Here is an 18,250-nt window from a genome sequence, read left to right as displayed (position 1 = left end):
AGTAATGGAAAAGGAAGGTAAAAGAAACGCAGGCGCTAATCTGCGTTGCACCACGGATTGTTCGCTGTAGTACAACAGGTCGAGAGGCGATAAGGAAACATTGCATTTTTATTAAATGCTTTCCAGTTTTATAACACTATGACAAACGTTGTGAATGTGCCCTGAGGTTTATCATTACGCAAACACAAATTTGGCCTGTGAGAGCCGAAAGTGAAACTATCCCCAGCCACTGCCCGAGCGAGCAGAAATACTGAAATACGATAGGGGGCCCTGCCATCGTAAACCTTAGCCGCTCTGCGGCGGCTTTTAAAAACATGTAATAAATAAAGGTTTAATATTTTATAATTCTTATAAGGTAGTAATACTATAATTAATAAATTTATTTAATTTGCAAATGTACTAAATATACTTCCAAAATATTGAGCTTGTTACTAGCGCCATTACTACTTCACTATATCTTTTTATTCCTTCCGACGCGCGTGTTACAGGCCTACTGTAACAGTGGACTGCCGGCGAATCAAGCACGTTAGTACACATTTTCAACATTTGCATTTGTTCACTGTTCGTAGGATTGTTGCTAGAGCACGAATAGTCTGATATTCTGCATGAGCAAACGCTCACTGCGGGCAAAGCCTTCTTGTCCGAACGTGCTAAATACGCGGGGCGCGCCGCTTCTCGTTCTTTCATCGCTATCTGCCCGGCCGTGCTACATCATTCTTCAAAGCGTTATTCTGTTACTTGTTTGCGCTAATATTTATTCTTGTTCTATTTCAGCGACATGATGGACATACGTCCGAATAACACAATTTACATCAACAACTTGAACGAAAAGGTGAAGAAAGATGGTAAGTTTGTGGAGCCGTGTGTCGGTGTTTGCGCGTGATCTACAACATACTGTGTTTTCGTCCGCAGAGTTGAAGAAGTCGCTGTACGCCATATTCTCGCAATTTGGCCAAATTTTGGACATCATCGCGCTCAAGACGCTCAAGATGAGGGGCCAGGCGTTCGTCGCTTTCAAGGATATCAACAGTGCTACCAACGCTCTGAGGTCAATGCAGGGCTTCCCTTTCTACGACAAGCCGATGGTAAGGTCCCGTGTGATTTATTGGTCTATTGGATTTATTGGTGTGATTTATTTATTGGATCAATTGGTAGTGTGCATGTTTAAAGCAGTCTCGACGTTTTTTTTTTTTTTCCCCTGCTGCAAAGCACGAGCTTCGTTGTGTGGTGTGATCCATGTCACGTCAGATTGCTGCGATACTCTTGTGAAATTCTCTGGCCTATTTTATCTAAAGCCTTTAGCCATGCCAGTTTGTAACTGCTGGTTACTTCCGTGCTATGACGAGTGACACGTTGGTAGAAACAGAAAGTTGGTGCATGACGCAGTCCAAAACCATCTCATAAAAATGGCGATCTAGTATACACAGGAAGGACCGAGAGTTCAGGAAGGTGCGCCGTTTATGCAGGCAGTAACCGCATGGGCTAACAAAAAACTGCCCGCTGGAAAAACAATAATCTAAATTGTAGTCTGCATAAACATATAACAGACTTGCTATTCTACTTTAATAGTTGTATGTGTTCTTTATGCCAGTTTAAGCATCATGGAGGTTGCTCTTTGCTTCATTCTATCTTGAAATGCAGAGAATTCTTTCCCTGATGCGTGAATCTTTGGATATAGTGTTTCAGAAACAGTGACCCCAAGCAACTTCTCATGCATCAAAAATTCAGACTCACATGCATTCTTTTGTGCTCTTTTTGCATTATTTTGTCTGTACTGCCAATAGGGTCCCATAATCTAGGGTCCCCTATTTCTAAAACTGTATTGTACACGTGTGTGCAGCGCATCCAGTATGCAAAATCTGACTCGGATGCCGTGGCCAAACTCAAGGGTACCTTCGTAGAAAACTCTCGAAAGCGCACGCCTGCAGATGGCGAGGCAGCACCGAAGAAGAGCAAAAAGAAGAAGACACAACCGCAGGCACAGCCACAACCTGCAATGATGATGATGGGTGCCGGCATGCCCATCGCAGCAGCGACGGGAGCCCTACCAGAGCAGCCCCCGAACCAGATTCTCTTCCTAACCAACCTTCCGGAGGAAACCAACGAGATGATGCTCTCTATGCTGTTCAACCAGTGAGTTCTTATCTTGTGAACCACACTAACCATCAGTTTTTGTTGACATATGAGCTCTGCGGCAGTACAAAGGCCTTTCCCAGGCCTCTCTAATAGACAGCCTCACCACGTTTGGAGGGCATGCTTGCTTTTATGTTGTATGTACTTGAGTGGAAAGCAGCCATGAGGGAAATGCCCATGCGAGTGTGATTGGTAGGGGCAGGCACATTTTTTTTCCTATGAATTTTAGCAGGGCGCATATATGCTTCTACTATATAATGCAAAGCATTCGTTGCCTTATACCAGGCACTTCTCAGTAGGGGTAGTAGGTTCCTGTCTCACCTTATTTTGGGCCTCTACAATCAAAGTAATGTGTCAGGTGTAATCAGGGTTTCTATGCACAACATCCCAACGCACTGCCCGTTAGGCCATGGTCAACACACACACACACACACACTTCTCTTGTGACATCATCAGCTACCTTGAAATAGTTGGTGCTTGCGTCATGTAACATTGCAACAATTTTCTAAAAAAGAACTGAGCGCATGTGCATGTGCCAGTTTCCACTGGGCTACAAAAGTAGAAATGGACCGTGTAACTAATATCTGACCTTACCACTGTCTTCTGCTTGTGTCACATTACACAGAAACAATTTGCTTATAAAAGCGAGACTGTGTCAGCTTCTCATGTTTCCCTCATAGCAGCACATGCTGTGAGACATCGTACCACCTTTGTGGTCAGCTTATGTCATGACTGAACCAGTGTACCGTTTCTTTGCCCGAATTCCAAAAATAAGTAGCCATGTTGTCACCATCAGACTATCATCATCCCTTGCTGTTGCTGTTACACATTTGCTCACCGCACACATACATTGGTCTATCTAATAACATTTTACAGAATCTCAAACGATGCTGGACAGCCAGCTACCTGCGAAGTACTTGCTTGTTGTCTGTCTTCACAGTACATGGGATCTGCATAACTTTGTAGAATATTTTTACCCTTACCTTTCCTCATCCTGCTTGTCATGGCAAAAAAAAAGAAGGAAGAAAGAAAAACTATGACTATTGATATGCTTTGGGGCAATAGTGGTGTTGTGAAACTTGTGGTTAGGTTGGTTAATTTCCAGAGGCTATACCGTATTTACTCGATTTTAATGTGTCCTCAATTGTAACAAGCATCCGTTTTCCGTGACAAAATAAAAAAAGGAAAAGGTACACTACCCCGCAACTCGTGCTTTCATATAGAAATGCTATTTTCTCTAATTTGGAAAAAACAGATTTGTTCCCGATACACTAAAGTTGCGATGAATAAAAACGCAATTGGAAGCGGCGTACCTTACTGCCAAGATTTTCACTGCACCGGTACGAGGCGCGTGGGGCAATAGATGTCACTCGTCATCGCTATCAGACTACTCCTTATCTCTATCAACAGACCAAAGCATTTCATCCTTGGTGCCTTTCATGGCATTCGAAATCCCGCACTTTTTAAAGGCCTTGTTGACTATGGCAGACGGGATCGTACACCATGCATCTTTCACCCATCCAGCAAAGTCCTGCAGCGAGGCAAGCTTCATTTTATTTGCGGGCGTGAATTCATGGCAGCCACTGACAAGCCATTCGTTGTAGAGCGCCCAAATTATATCTTTCACTGGCTTGGTTAAACAAACATCGAGCAGCTGGAGCTGTGATGTCATGCTGTCGGGTATCACGACAAAGTCGGTGTTGCATGCAGCCAGCTTGTCCTTGATGAGCTGGTCAAGGTGGTGCCTGAACGCGTCGAGCACAAGCATCCCACGTAGACCCAAATTGCCGGCAGGTCTCTTCTGCCAAACGTTATCGATCTAGTCAGCGTCCAAGTCCGTGGTCATCCAGCCTTTTTCATTTGTGTGCACAATCACACCTCTAGGAAACACGATTTCTTTCGGGGGAGTCTTCCGTCTGAAGATACGATACAGGGGCAGCTTGTTCCCATCCACAGTTCAACAAAGCATTGTGGCCGGAAGACAAAACGCGCACTTGCTTCGCCCCCTACTTTTCAACGGTTGTGGTGGCAGGCATGTCAAAGTAGAGCGGTGTCTGATCGGCATTTCCAATCTGTCCGAAGTGGTAACCGTTTCCGTGGCGCAACTTCAAAACGTACCGCTGAAAACTGCAATTTCTCTTCATATTCTTCCGGCAAATTTTGGTATATCCCTGTCTGCCTTCGAAGAGAAAAGCCTTTTCTTTTCATAAAATTCGATAGCCAGCACCTGCTCGCTTTGAAGTCCTTAGCCCTTTCTGTAGGGCTAACTGCATCGCCCGTACTTTGAGCGGATTGGTCGTCACAGGCCGCTGTGCCGCTAACTGCTCTTGCATGTATTCCGCGAGCAGCTCTTCTAGCTTTGTCAAGCCGAAAAAATTTAGGCTTTTTTTCCGGCTCTCCCTTTTTCACCTTGTATCCTGTGGTGAAAATAAAAATGATGATGATTTTGACGAAGCGACCCTGCTTCAGTCCACTGAAACCCTTTCTTGTTGCTTTGCTGGAAAAAAATATTATCATTCTGTTTGCGCCAGTCCCGCACACAAGTTTCAGGAACTTCGAACGCCCATGATGTGTCCCGATTTCCGTCCGTCTCCGTGCACATAACTTTCCTTTTAAATGTGGTAACATGGTGGACTCGGCATATCTTCGCAGTTGGCGCTTCCATACTGATTGAATAAACGCAGAAAACAGGAAGACAGGTGGTAGACTACGTTACACCAGCGCCTGGTTACACGTACAGCATGGAGGTATGCACACGGAGGAAGCTACGGCAGCTAGGCTAGAAGCGCGTATGAGGTAGCTATTTTTCGAATGCCGATGGCGATATGGCAACGTGGATTCAGGGTCGTACTCGATTCTAACACGCATGCAATTTTTGGACGCGTTTTATTGGAAAAAAGGTGTGTGTTAGATTCTAGTAAATACAGTTAGTAGGTAACTTCTGGCGTTGACAATATCCGTCCACAAAATCTACTAAGTTGTGTCAGCGTTCCAGGCATGCTTTTAGAACCTGACAGGAATGCCAACGTGTTTTGCTGTACATATTAAGGTGACATATCTCAAAAGTGATACTTCAATTTTTGCTAAGCAGACATGACTTCACTACTTCTCTGCTTGAGCTTTGCAATTGCAACACGTGCCTTAGTTATTGAAAAGGTAAGTTGCAGATTGGGTGATCTGCAATATTGTCACGTAGTGAAGAGCACAGTAGCAAAACTGGGAATCAAGAAACTAACTTTTTGATTGGGAGAACTTATGCCCACGAGTGTTAAGGACACTTGAAGCACAGTAATAAGGGGTGAGCACAGTCGGCTATCAGCGAAATCTGATCTGTGGGTCAAATGCGTCATACTTTTATACATGACTTGTCGAACGTTCCAGCATAATCACTGGTGCCTGCATGCCTTCCCAAGAGTACTACACAATTGCACATACAATGTGATTACACAAAGTTGGGCGAGAACGTACACAACAGATATAATCAATCATAACATTTGAGTAAGTTCCAAATTTTGCAGGTGCGTGTTGCGCTGAGCGATATCTTCAATTTGTTAGTGGGTGAAATGCAGTCCCCGAAATAAGGATAAATCCCTCACTACACACGTTAATATTATTGGGGAAATTTTCTTGCTGCTAATGTCCTCCTTGTCAGTGTACCTGCAAAAACGGCAAAAACCTAGATGGGAGTTTCTCTGTTTTTCTTAGTGTTCTTCGTAAGAAAAAAAAAAAATTTACAGAGGATTACAGTACCCCCTAATGTGAATTTCGAGTGTAGGGGTTTAGGTCTTTTGAATTCGCTATACATTATGGCCAAGAATTTGATTCTGAAGGACAAGGTGCTCTCGGCAGCAGCGCTGAACCTCCTCTCAGGCAGCACATTCACCAGCAGTGGCAGACGAGGCACTTCCACCGGTTGCATCACTCAATGTTCAGAAAGAAAGTGGGAAGACGGGAACGCGTAGCTTGCGCGGAGTGCATTCTCTAGCGGTGGCGGCACAAGCGAAGTAGTGCATGCGCCGTGGGTTTGAAGCCCCATGCCAGCGATTTGTTTCCGCACTATCCACAGAGCTCGCCGTGCCGACACTTTGCTTTCCTCCTCACCCTTTTCATCATACCCCCCTCATCTTTCAGCCTCGTGGTTGTGGTGTGCCCACCTCTCTGCTTTCCTCCTCGTGTCTTTCATCTCCCGCTGTGCTCTGCGATCACTTTCGCCTTTCGCTGTGCTCGTTCGCTCGGTTACGCCGAGGACAACGTCGATGCTCGCCGCATGAACAGTTGGCTCACATCTCATCTTAAATTTTGAATAAGTGGATATCTTGCATGTCGATATTGTTATAGGAAACTTCGAGAAATTACACGTGAAAGAAGCAACAGGGTCTTCGAAATGTGTACTGTCTTGCTCAGTGTGACCAATATGAAAGCACATGTCAAAGCGGTCGCGCATTGTAACGTACACTGAGCACGATAGTACATCAAGGCGGCTCTGTGCATTGCTTGTGTTACGCATCACTAACTATTAGCCCTGGTAATAAATACAGTAAAGTTTTTCCTTAATTTGAGATAGCTGATGATTGCTCATACAATGAAACCTCATTAAACCGTAGTTGGCCAGAGCTCGGGAAAAAGTACGTACTAAACAGTAGTACTGCTTAACCGAAATAGCATGAGATTACCCATTTAGCTGTCAAAAACAGAACTCAGAGAGAGTGCAATGAAAGGGGAAAAAAATGCAGTATTTATTCACTTCGTGTGACAAGTGTTCTTTTCGTTTGATGCCGCGGCGGCCTAGCAGGGACGACAGCGGCCTCAAACGTACTGAAGCTGCGAGCTGGCTTTTTAGCCTGCCCCCTCTTCTCAGCAAGCACTCACATGGCAGATTCATCGTTGGCATTATGTATTCTCCGTGCACGCGTGCAGTAGCGCTGCAGAAGTCGCAGGGCACCTCTTCATCTCGTCGCGACGATTGCATTCATGAGGCTGGTGACGCGCAGCTTCTGCCATTGTAGGGCCTGAATCGATGGCGAAAAGTCGAACCTCGTAGCTGACATTTCTTCGCGGTCGCAGCAGCGCTGCCGAGCAGCTTCTTCACATTCCACATGCCACACACCATAGTCAACAGTAGACCCATGTCGCGTGCCAGCGCCAACTACTTCGTGTCATGTTCGATAGCACGAACAATGTCTAATTTTTCTTCTATGCTGAGCATCCGGCATCTTTTTTATCCGAGCATTGGCAATAATGCGAGTCCTTGCTTGCACGACGCCACAACACACTCTGGCACGGCGCCGAAATTATGTTGATGTGGCTTCACGTACAAATGCACACAGCACTTGGAGGCGGTTGTTCCGGTCTCTGAGGCTTGTTCTACCGGGCCGCCCGATGGAGACGACGTACCCCTGTGTTTGCACGATGAAAAGTGGAAACGCTGCGTGTTAACCGATACATACGCACTAAGCTGCTACGGTTTATGCGGATACAAAACACATTATGTTCAATGGCCGCTGAGTCAGGGATTTGGCTTTACTACTTTTAAAATGAAACTACTGTTTAAGCTGGTACAGTTTAACGAGGTTTTACTCTATCAGGAAACGTAAGTGGAAAACTGCAAACTGAAAAACTAAGCGCGAACAAATTACACACATTTTGAACAGACTAGGACGAGCACTGCTACCAACTGTTAATTCCTGTCAACGCCCTACCTATTTACACATTCTTTGTGTTGACAGGAATAAATGGTTGGTAGTAGCACTTGTCTTCGTCTGTTCCACGTGTCTGTGTAATTTATTCGCACTTAGTTTTCCAGTCAACATGTCAGACCAACTAGCCTAACAGTTAGTCCTCAAATAGCTTGAACCCTTGTGTCCAGTTGGTGTGAGAATAGTGTCTGACGTAGTACTATACTTGTTTTTGTACTCTAGCTGACAGGTCAGTTGTAGTGCTGAGTGGAGTGAATAAGAAATATCTTCATATCGTGCTTTTACTGGTTGTTAAGTCTGACTGCTCTTTGACCCTTTAACCTACAATCCCGTGCTGTACTTGTCATTCGAGGTTGTACCAATGTCGCCAATGATGAGTCACACTTGTTCAGCTCGATGTTCTGCATCTGCCACGGCCAAAGATGAGTTACAGTTGGCATTGACGGAAAGTTATTTTTAAGAGCAGCTTTTTTCAGTTTGTGTTAATTCTAACCAAAACAAATCGGGTAGTACATTTTCAGAATCGGACTCGTATAGAAAAAATTATGGCTACATAAGGAAATTTCAGAAATTTAGTACATTTTTCTGGAAACAACTTGGGGGTTAAAGGGTTAATATTGAGATAACCTGTGAGCCCTATTTGATACGTTCCTTTCATACTTGTACAGTATTCTCGCCTTGCTTTGCCTGAAATAATAAAATTAGTGGGAGTTCCCAGTCAAAAATATTGTGGGCATGCTTTGTTTTCTGCACTGTAAAATTCTTGCTTGTTCTTGGTTTTCTCTTTGGATTCGAAATTGAAAATGTATGCAACATATTAAATTAAATGTGATTACGTAGTGCACCAGCAGGCCCCAAGTGCTTATTATTACCGGTAATCAAAGGCTTTACCATCATGAACGCTTGCTCACACTGTCGCATTTACGCAGGTTCCCTGGCTTCAAGGAGGTGCGGTTGGTGCCTGGCCGGCACGACATTGCCTTTGTGGAATTTGAGAATGAGATCCAGTCATCGGCAGCCAAAGAGGCCCTGCAAGGCTTCAAGATCACACCGACGCATGCCATGAAGATTACATTTGCCAAGAAGTAGTCCACGTACGAAATCTACGGCATTGTGCCCACGGGACTTTCTCTTTTTCCTCATTGGCCACGTTTCTTTGTTTGGTCTGCTTTCTGTTTTTTTTTGTGTGTGTGTGTGCACATCATGATCTATGAGTTAGCAGTAATAAACTGCTTCATCATCGCCTTTTGTTTAAAAGTGCAGCTGGCCTTGTTTGCTGGAAGGTAACAGGCTAAGCCCGGACTGTGGGATGGCCCTTACAGTGAAGAAAATCTCACACCCAAAAGATTTTATTGTCTGTTTCTTTCATCCTGAACATCTTTTCAATATGTTCACTTCCATGCTGGAATATAGGAATGAAACCAATGAGAAGGTTACTGTATTGTGTGGCATGTGGTCCTATTGAGCTTGAGCTGAAAATGACACTGGGCTGTGGAGGCTTTGTTAATTTACAGCACTTCTAAGCTGTGTGCTTGCTGCTTGTCAAGTAATTGAGTAGCTGTGGCTATCCAGAGCTACAGGCCAAAAAGCTGGTTATAACAGAGGTTACGGGCAACAGCTCTTAAATACTTGAGTCTCAAAGCAGTTGCAATTACTTTGTTGCAAATCATGATAAAGGAGCACCAAAGACAACAACAAAGAAGGTGACATGAGTTCTCATCTCTCGTATTTAGTGCTCCTTTATTTATCCTGCATTAGCAACTCATCTAGGAGTCTAACCCTTTTTGCAAATCCTGCTGTTTGAGCTCATGTTAAAGAACCTCAGGTGGATAAAAGCAATTGCACTGCTGTATCTATCATATACAAGTGTTGATCTAGTTCAACTGACATTACTCAGTTACTCTGGGCGTGCGTGAGATAGGCTGTTTCCTGAACTCAGACTTGAGCGTTGTTCCCGTTCAACAACTTCAACTTTACCACCACTGAACCCCTGCACACCCTTATATACTCTGCGAGGGTTCACAGCGTTAAGTGATATTGAATTGAAAAAAAAAAAAAAAACATTCCCTGTTGGTAGGAAGAACAGGTGTGGAAAAGTGATGACGTGAAATCTTTACAGTATTTCTCTGGAAACTTTTGTGCCTGCACTTTTTCCCTGGTAGGTTGACTAGAGATTTTGGTTGAGAAACAGTGCTGGGGGGGAGCTGACTAACGGAATTTTGGAAATGGCCAATTTTCGGAGTTTATAAAAAATAAATACTCACTCGTACATCTGATTCAAATACTATACCATGGTGGGGCTTGATGTTCTTACACCTGTTGCTTAATAGGCTTGCTTGAAAAACGTCGAGGTAGCTTTCTAGCATAGCTTAATTAAGCACTCGAAATATGGCAGCTGTGCTCATTGTTTAAGCGAAGCTTCAGTGTGTACAGTAGTTCACATATGGCCCACACATATTTAACTCTTTCCCTATTGGCCTTGCACAAATAGATCAATTTGCCTGACAGTATTTCAACACATTGCTAAACATATCCGTTGAGATCCTTCTACCAGCAATGCCAGGCATTGTCTGAAATCGTGACCGAACTTTACCTATTGCTCAGATTTGGCAGTTCTTGACAGATCGGGAAGTCTGGAAAAATAACCCGCTGAAGGTGCTCTTGAAACTAGCCTCCAGTTGCCAGCACTTCATCAATAAAACAATGCAGAATTTGTGCTTTGGTTGACTTGCCACACAATTTTTAAATGATAAGCAGCAGTGGAGACACTGAAGCTCCTCATGCGTTGTCTAATTTTCTAATTTAACATCTAGGCAGCTTTAAAAATGTCAAATAATGATGGATGCTCACAAGTGCGTGTTATTCTGATAATTGTGTTCGACTTGCATGAATTGCAACATTATTTTTTATGCTGTGGGTTGCTTTTGTCCATCAGAATTTTCACAGCATATGTACACTGTACAAGTTATTGCGAGCATCCTTTCCCGTCGAGTGGAGTTTTCACTTGCACAAGGTCTTACGGTTGATTTCAGACCGACCTTCGCCCGAATCTTGACTAGCTCTTTAATCTCTTACATTTTGAACACAGCCTTAGCAAGTGCCCTTATTCATTACTGGTGCTATATTGTGAAACACTCCGCATTAATGTACAGGAACTGAACAAGGCATGTGGAGGCTCTGGCGGCAACTGAACATGCATTAGACCAGCTTGCTTGCACAGAAAAGTTTGTCGCATGTAATGTACAAGCATGAGGAAGCTTCTGCATGCTCCCTCACCTGACAACCATTGCTTAGCGAGCCAAAAATATGCAGTCGCCTGCTACCATTAGAAAAAACAAATGCTCTATGTGTAATAGGAGCTTACCTGTTTTCACATTTGTGAAGGTACTGCTTTCCTACATAGCATGGGCATTACTGTGGCTAGTAAACGCCAACAAATCTGCATAACTTGCGTGGTCTAACTTGCAAAAGTTAGGAACTAATTGCTCCATGCATAATGTGCACTGGTGTGTGTGTGTGTGTGTATTCGCTACTGTTTGTACAAACAGCTAATTATTACTTTCAGTCAGGCCTTCAGGTGTTTCTTTGCAGTTTCACATCTGATGTCTCGAAAACTCATTTGTTACGGCTCTGCATCCATATACGTTGCGTTAGGACCACTAAGTCTTGAAATAAAACGCTGGTCTTTGCCAGCTATGTCCGAATCGAGGCGACGTGCACCAGGCTAAGGCGAGACCGAACGTTTCGATGTACGGTGACGTCGCGCGCACGGTTGTCTTGCATGGCCTCCGAGATTGGGCGGCGTAGCTAGCGCATGCCGCTCGGAGGCCGTGCGCCCTGGCCTGCGTTTCGACCAACCGACGAGAGATGCCGCCACAGTTCCTCGCTTTGCAGAGCGCTCGGCCGTCGTTCGTTCGGTCTCAAAATAATCGCGCGCACTGTCCGCAATCCTAACTGCTTCCAGGCCTGATTGGCCTTTTCAGCATGGTTATCTTTGGCACAGGACACGTCCCTTTTCTGCAGTTTGTGCGCCAGTTCATAACAGCCGGGATACGCGCAAATGTGCGAAACGTTTATTGCGATAGAGAAGCTACGTATTTGCGTGCGAGTATGCTAAGTATGCGAAGCCTTCTCTTTTTTTTTTTTGTCACTGTGAACTCTTTTGCGGTAATGCGGTAGCAGTTAACACCCATCCACAGTGACGAAACGAGATTGCTTTTTTGTCCTGGTTTTCGTTCCGGTTAATCGAAAACATTTTAAGTTCTGCTTCAGCTCTAGCGCGATAAAAAGAAATAGTTTTAGCAGATTTGATTAGATTTATGTTCGCTTGCATATCCTAACAATAATTACAGAGAAACGGCTTAGGTTTAATTCGTAAGTCACCACGTACTACTGAGCTACACGTAAATAATACAAAGTCGCAGTTTGTCCCTGCAGGCTGTGCATCCATTGCGATAGCAAATTAATAGACAGCTATAAAAAGTAAGGATAGTAGTTTGATGCGCCGTATAAACTTGCAAACATTCGCTTACTAACTAAATTAGGCATGGTGTCAGCGCGCACAGGCAGACATGAACACATCACATTCAATGAGCGCGGACACTCGCTGTCGAAACACTGGCATGAGGAAGCACGGCAGCAGCAGCGAGCGAATGACCTTCGTGCCGTATCGCGAACTGAACGGTGAGAACGCACAAAGATACGAGTCTTCGTCGCACCTAGACTAGGTGACCTTCGTGCTGTCAATCGCTTGAACGCAAGCTGAGCGGTGAGAACGCAGTTCGCACAAAGGTACGAGCCGTCGAAGCGCCTAGACTCTGCCTTGAACGCAGATCGCTTTCAAGATTTGGCGTGTGCGGCCGCGGAATACGCAGTTGCTGCGGCAGTACAACGCCGCACCGCCGTCTTTCTCGCGGAAACTAGCGCGCGACAGAAGACGACGCGCTTACTTCCCTCCCTCGCGCGCGCGAGAGATTGCGCCGCCGCTCGTCGGCTCCCCTCGCACATACAGCATACGGCGCGAGACAACACTGCTATTGCCCTTGTAATTTATAAAGAACATCACGGCGACGGCGAAAACGCGCCTGGAGTATCCATATAATTGCTACTAACAATAAAAATGTACGCTTGGCGTTCGTGAGTACCAAAAAACGCGTCGCGGTAGCGCAGCGGTTCATGGCGCTGCGCTACTATGCTCGAGGTCGCTTGTTCGACCGCAGCCGCCACCACACCATTCGCGGTGGCCTAATTTCGACGGGATCGGAATGCAAGAAACGCCCGTGCTCAATTTAGATGCACGTGAAAGAACTCCAGGTAGTCAAAAATTCATCCAGGGACCCGTACTACCTCGTGCCTGATAATCAGATCGTGATTCAGGCACGTAAACCCCTCCCGCTCCCCTCGATTTTTGTTCGTCCTGCAGTATAAGGATTGCTTCAGTCACACAGAGCCATCCCCGCGTCGCTAATCAACAAACACGGCGCCATATATCTTCTGTGACTAGAGGCTTGCGCGACGACTACCTAAGTATAGTGACATGTAATAAGGATTAACTGACGCAAAAAGGGCTGAGAAGTGTTGAAGACCGGTTCATGCACGATTTCGCAGTGCAAGTGGCACACGCTGCTCTCTCACATTATGATCCGTCAGTTATCTTAAATAGAGGATGAAACTGCTGCACGTCTTGAATGAGCGCTGAAAATGCAGCGGAGCCGAAGAGACGTGCCATCGCTAAACTTTGACTGGGAATGAGCGAAGCGATCAGTTGTTTCAGAGTACCTGTTTACCGCCTATAATAGTGGCAGTGTACGACTAAAGATTCCTGCAAGTAAACTTATTTTTATGGCATAAGCAGTAACCTATATGGTGAAAAAGAGCGCTCCCGTTCAATAGCATTCATGCACTGCACGTACAATGAGGTGAGCATCGAAGAGGTGCGTAGCTGAGCCGGCAATAAGAGCTATATAACCTTCAGGGTGTAATATTGCGACACTCACAACCATTCTCTACACACTCTAAAAAAAAAAAAAAAAAAAATGAAGGCGTTTGGGATTATTGTCTTCACAAACAATAATCGTCAACTTGCGTGCCTTTCCTTGCTCTTCAACGCTGCCCGCTAAGTCCCGACGCTGTAAACAGCTTTTTGTCACATCTTTGGTCACATTCATAGTCATCAATTTTTTTTGTTTATTATTATTTTCTATTTTTGTTACGCTCGCTTGCACTGTGTGCAGTGGCGTAGCCAGTAATTTTTATGGGGGAGAAGGGGGTGCACGCCCTTGACCGGGAACAGAGGGGGGGGGGGGGGATAGGAACGGTGCTGGGCAAGCGGCATTCTGGTACACAGAAATTTCGAGGGGTTCGGAGGGGGTGGTACAGTCACGTATAATATGACTCGCAACACCCTTGTTCGTGGTGGAAGGGGCTCCAGGGCTACGCGACGACTTTGACGTGTGAAATAGTGGTTTAATAAATACCACTAATTGAAGTTGCGTTTAGGTCTGGAACTTACCCTGTGTCTGTGCAGCCGTGCAGTCTTGGAGCTCCTTCGACCACGGGCACCGGTGTCGCAGGTCATATTGCACGTGATTGTACGTGTGACAACCCCCTCGGGTATGCGACATTCACTGCATCTACATTCATGTGAGTAACGCCATACACACAGCGATAATCGGCATAATTCTTGCGAATACTTCTCTAATGCGCTGTTTGCTAACTCTTTCGATGCGATGCCATATATATATATATATATATATATATATATATATATATATATATATATATATATATATATATATATATATATATATATATATATATATATACGAACTCGCGAGGTGCGTTCGCGCTAACGCAATCTTCGCGTTCTTTTCTATCGTTGACGAGTATGCGCGGCCTGCGCGTGTATAGGGCTAGAAGGCCTCGAGAGAAGGGCATGCGTTTGGCTGCAAAAACGACAGAGCCGCGTTCGACAGAGAAATGCGTTCTCACTTCTGTTGCTCGCATGCGTCAACCGTGCGCACGCACCTCGGCGTTCATTTCCTGGAATGCGCACACCGCGGTGAGTATATAACGCTGGTCTGAGCGGAACGGATAATAAACGTCGGGCTAAATCTGTCCAATCATTTCATTGGGCACTGGCGCGACGTTTTACTGTTGGCCGTCACCTCGTGCGCCATTATCGTGCCAGAGCTGCGACAGTATCTGCCAGGCCACTGTTACGACTGCAGTGGAAGCTGCAGCAGTAGTTAGCTGTGGTTCACTGCTTCACGCCATGTCGCTTTGTTCTAACCAGTTCTAACCAGACCGCGTGAGGATCTCTAGCGCAACGCGGTACCTTATTGTTATCGTATTCAGTGCTATCGCCTTAGGGAGGCACGCGTGATACAAAGAAAAGAAAGCGCTAATTGGCTGGTCATAACGAAGTGAGTTTCGTGAAACGAAATAAGTGTAAGCGAAGCACGATATTTCACTCGCTCGGATCTTATCAAATGCAACGTTGACGTTTCGGCCGCATGCAGCAAGCATCGCAAGCGCAACCCATTGTGGTGTAGCCTACTGATCTCTTTGTTGACGGCTTCAAGGCGCGCGGTTGTGAAGGCTGTATACGCGTCCAAGATAACCGGAGGGGCCTCCATTAACCCCGCGAGGCTTCTTAAAGATAGCGGCCCGCGAATGGAACCGATAAGGTATCCCAGACAGGTTGTTGACCGAGTAAATACGTATACACAAGAAGTGAACGCGCACCTACAGCTCTGGACGGAACAACTTGACGACCGCCTCGCAATGCGATTGCGCGAGAACGTACACGAGTGCACGCTTTGAATTGGCGCCTTTGTGTTGGCGGTGAAAGTCCAACCGTCACCGATCATCAACCACAAAAAGAAAACGCGCGAAAGAGGCAAATATGCCATATCTCCAGGCAGTTTTATTGAGCTATCTTTCGTGCACTGTGGGCACGTGCATACGTATGCTACTCCCTTTTCTCCGGACTTGAATGTTTTAATTAGCAATATTTTGCAATATTCTGTCGTCCCTGCATGGTCTTTTGGTGCGTCACAATTCTGGTAAAAAAAAAAAAAGATAAGTGTACTAAAGGCAAAACTAAGTTGAGTTGTATTAGTAAATTGTACTTCCACAATACAAAAAAAGACACACAGAACGATGAAAGGTTCCGCGCTCCAGCAGTCCGTGGGACGTCAGGGACTGTGACGCCGTCTGCTCGGGCGTATAGTAATTATTTTTTTGATCAGTAAAGATGGACTGCGTTGTATTCTAACACAGAAGAAGACTGAACCTAGCAAGTTTTGAGAACACTGACTGAGCTTCTAATGGCAAAACAATAAATAAAGGTACTCTGAAATGCGTGAGGTCACACTGACGTGACTGCGACAAAGCTTTGGTGAAAAATAAAAAGAAAGAAATCATTTTTTTTTCGTCTGGTAATCAAGCTCAAGCCTTCAGAACTAGCGAAAACTGAGTGTTGAAAGAACACTAGATTTGTAAACTGATCTAGTGCTTCTCTTTAGCGAGTGGAGTTTGGAAAGGCTACTTTACCAAATTAAAGGGACACAAAAGAGAAAAATGATTTCACCTATATTTTAAATTATCGGTGTACAATACCGAAAATGACGCTCAGTAATAAAGAAAAGAAAAAAGAAAGGCGCAATAAGGAAAGACTGGTGGCGACGCCGTATTGAAGTTCCCACAACGGCACGCCGTGACGTCATGGATTTTGACCGCGTCTGATTGGTTAATGCGTATAATTTATTTTGCTGGTAAAAGTGGACCACATTGTGTTTTAAAGGGGCTAAAACACTGTGCATATGACAAGTGTCGGGAACTTTCACTTAGCCAACGAGGTCGAAGTGCGAAAAAAAAAAAGGAACCTATACATTGAAATCCTTGACGTCACACTGACGTACCGGCGTTGAGGTTTCGGCGCGAAATTATATTTAAAAGAAAACGGATATTTGACTTTCAATTTCTCTAATATTCGAACCATTTCGCGAAAATAAAGACAACATCGAGTTTTCAACGAATACTTTGTCACGTTACACTGATTCGTCCTACCTCGTTAGTGTCCCTTAAAAAAAAAAAAAAAGAAGACGTGATTTACTGTAGCTTTAGTTTGTAGTTTTCCTTTAGGAAAGCACGGCGTGCATACCAGCGTCGATGTACTGCGCTATGCAAGGGTTCCTTCTTCCCTTTCTTTGTTTTTCTCCTTTTCTTTCTTTTTCTCCTTTTCTTTTTTTTCTCCCACCGAGCGTCTCACGATGACAACACAAGGTACCGCGGCTCCGCTAGAGAAACGAAAAACAAAACCACGTGGAGGAAAAGGAAAAAAGAAAATGTGAATAAACGCCACGCGGCCTTGGCCTCGATGTCGCGGTGCGGAGGAAGGAGAAGGGGAGATATTGCAGCTCGGGGCTGGCAGGCGGCGTGCGATTATGCGAAGAGGAAGTGCGGCGTGCCGTGGTGAGACGGCGGTGCGGCGCACGTATAGTTAGCTGTGAGGCCGCATAGTAAGGTACGTGGCTGCACGCACGACTGTACGCATAAATGCGTGCGCGAGATCACAACGTTAGTTCGGGCCTCGTTAGCAAGGGGGCGTTACCAGTCCAATGTGGGTGGGGGGGAGGACAGAGGGAGAAGGGGCACTGAGTTGTGCCACGCCCCTTCTTAAGCGGCACTTTTTGTGTCACGAGCGGTCGTTACGGGCTACCAAATAGAGAGAGGCCAACGATCGCCGGTGAGCAAAGAATACGTGAAGCGACTGTAAATGTTTTTTTTTTTTTTTCGAACCGTAAGGGACATTTCGAATTCCCAATGTCTTTCCTTTTTGTGAAGAGCGATGGTTGGACGCCTCAGTCTGCAGAGGCCAACGTTTTGGGACTTTATTTCTCCGAGGTCACTTCGATTAAGTCTCGATCGACTTTCCTGTGAATCTGTGTATTTTTCTTAATTTGCTTATTTTTTCTGAAGTAAGTTTTCAGAGGTATACGAATATAGAACAGCAAGAATCATTGCCACTCAGGTAATCAGTCAGTTAGAATTTCATTTCGTCAAAACTGTCTTTACACTGATCCACAAAATTAGTGCCGTAGCTTTGATAGACAATCGGCAATGTGAGTTTGTGACACGAGGAAAAGCGGCGATAGGTAAATGTGTTTTTCAGTAGCAACACAGCATGGAGAGGAGCAAGACATGCTTCATTAAGTTCAGCAATTTTAACCGACAAGCAAGATTTATTCTTTGTTGCGAAATGTACTGAAGTAGTTACATGGCAGAACGAGAGCAACTATATGCTGGCTAGCAATGTTGTTTGTGCGTTCTCAAGCCGTGTAGCATTAATTCTTGAAAGAGAGTGGCCTGTAGATAGATAGTGGTGCGGGGGTCTTGGTGGATGAACATTAGGAATT

The 18,250-nt window shown here is 45.1% G+C and overlaps 1 protein-coding gene across 1 annotated transcript; it reads left to right on the top strand.

The window, feature by feature from the left end:
- The first annotated feature begins 482 nt into the window (after window positions 1–482).
- Window positions 483–9,071, top strand: snf (U1 small nuclear ribonucleoprotein A snf). Its single transcript, XM_050167710.2, has 5 exons — window positions 483–525; window positions 775–845; window positions 913–1,085; window positions 1,841–2,133; window positions 8,759–9,071. Exons 2-5 carry the CDS (start codon window positions 779–781, stop codon window positions 8,916–8,918), a joined length of 693 nt encoding a protein of 230 aa, XP_050023667.1. The 5' UTR covers window positions 483–525; window positions 775–778; the 3' UTR covers window positions 8,919–9,071.
- Window positions 9,072–18,250: the final 9,179 nt, after the last annotated feature.

This window comes from Dermacentor andersoni, chromosome 11 (genome assembly GCF_023375885.2).
Source record: "Dermacentor andersoni chromosome 11, qqDerAnde1_hic_scaffold, whole genome shotgun sequence".
NCBI lineage: Eukaryota > Metazoa > Arthropoda > Arachnida > Ixodida > Ixodidae > Dermacentor > Dermacentor andersoni.
This window is presented reverse-complemented; position numbering and strand designations above follow the sequence as displayed.

Bases quoted from the DNA above. Each gene is read 5' to 3' on its own strand.
- snf (XM_050167710.2), top strand. From the start codon at position 779: ATGATGGACATACGTCCGAATAACACAATTTACATCAACAACTTGAAC. The intron at 846-912 runs GTAAGTTTGTGG...TTTCGTCCGCAG, and splicing joins CGAAAAGGTGAAGAAAGATG to AGTTGAAGAAGTCGCTGTAC. The intron at 2,134-8,758 runs GTGAGTTCTTAT...GCATTTACGCAG, and splicing joins CTCTCTATGCTGTTCAACCA to GTTCCCTGGCTTCAAGGAGG.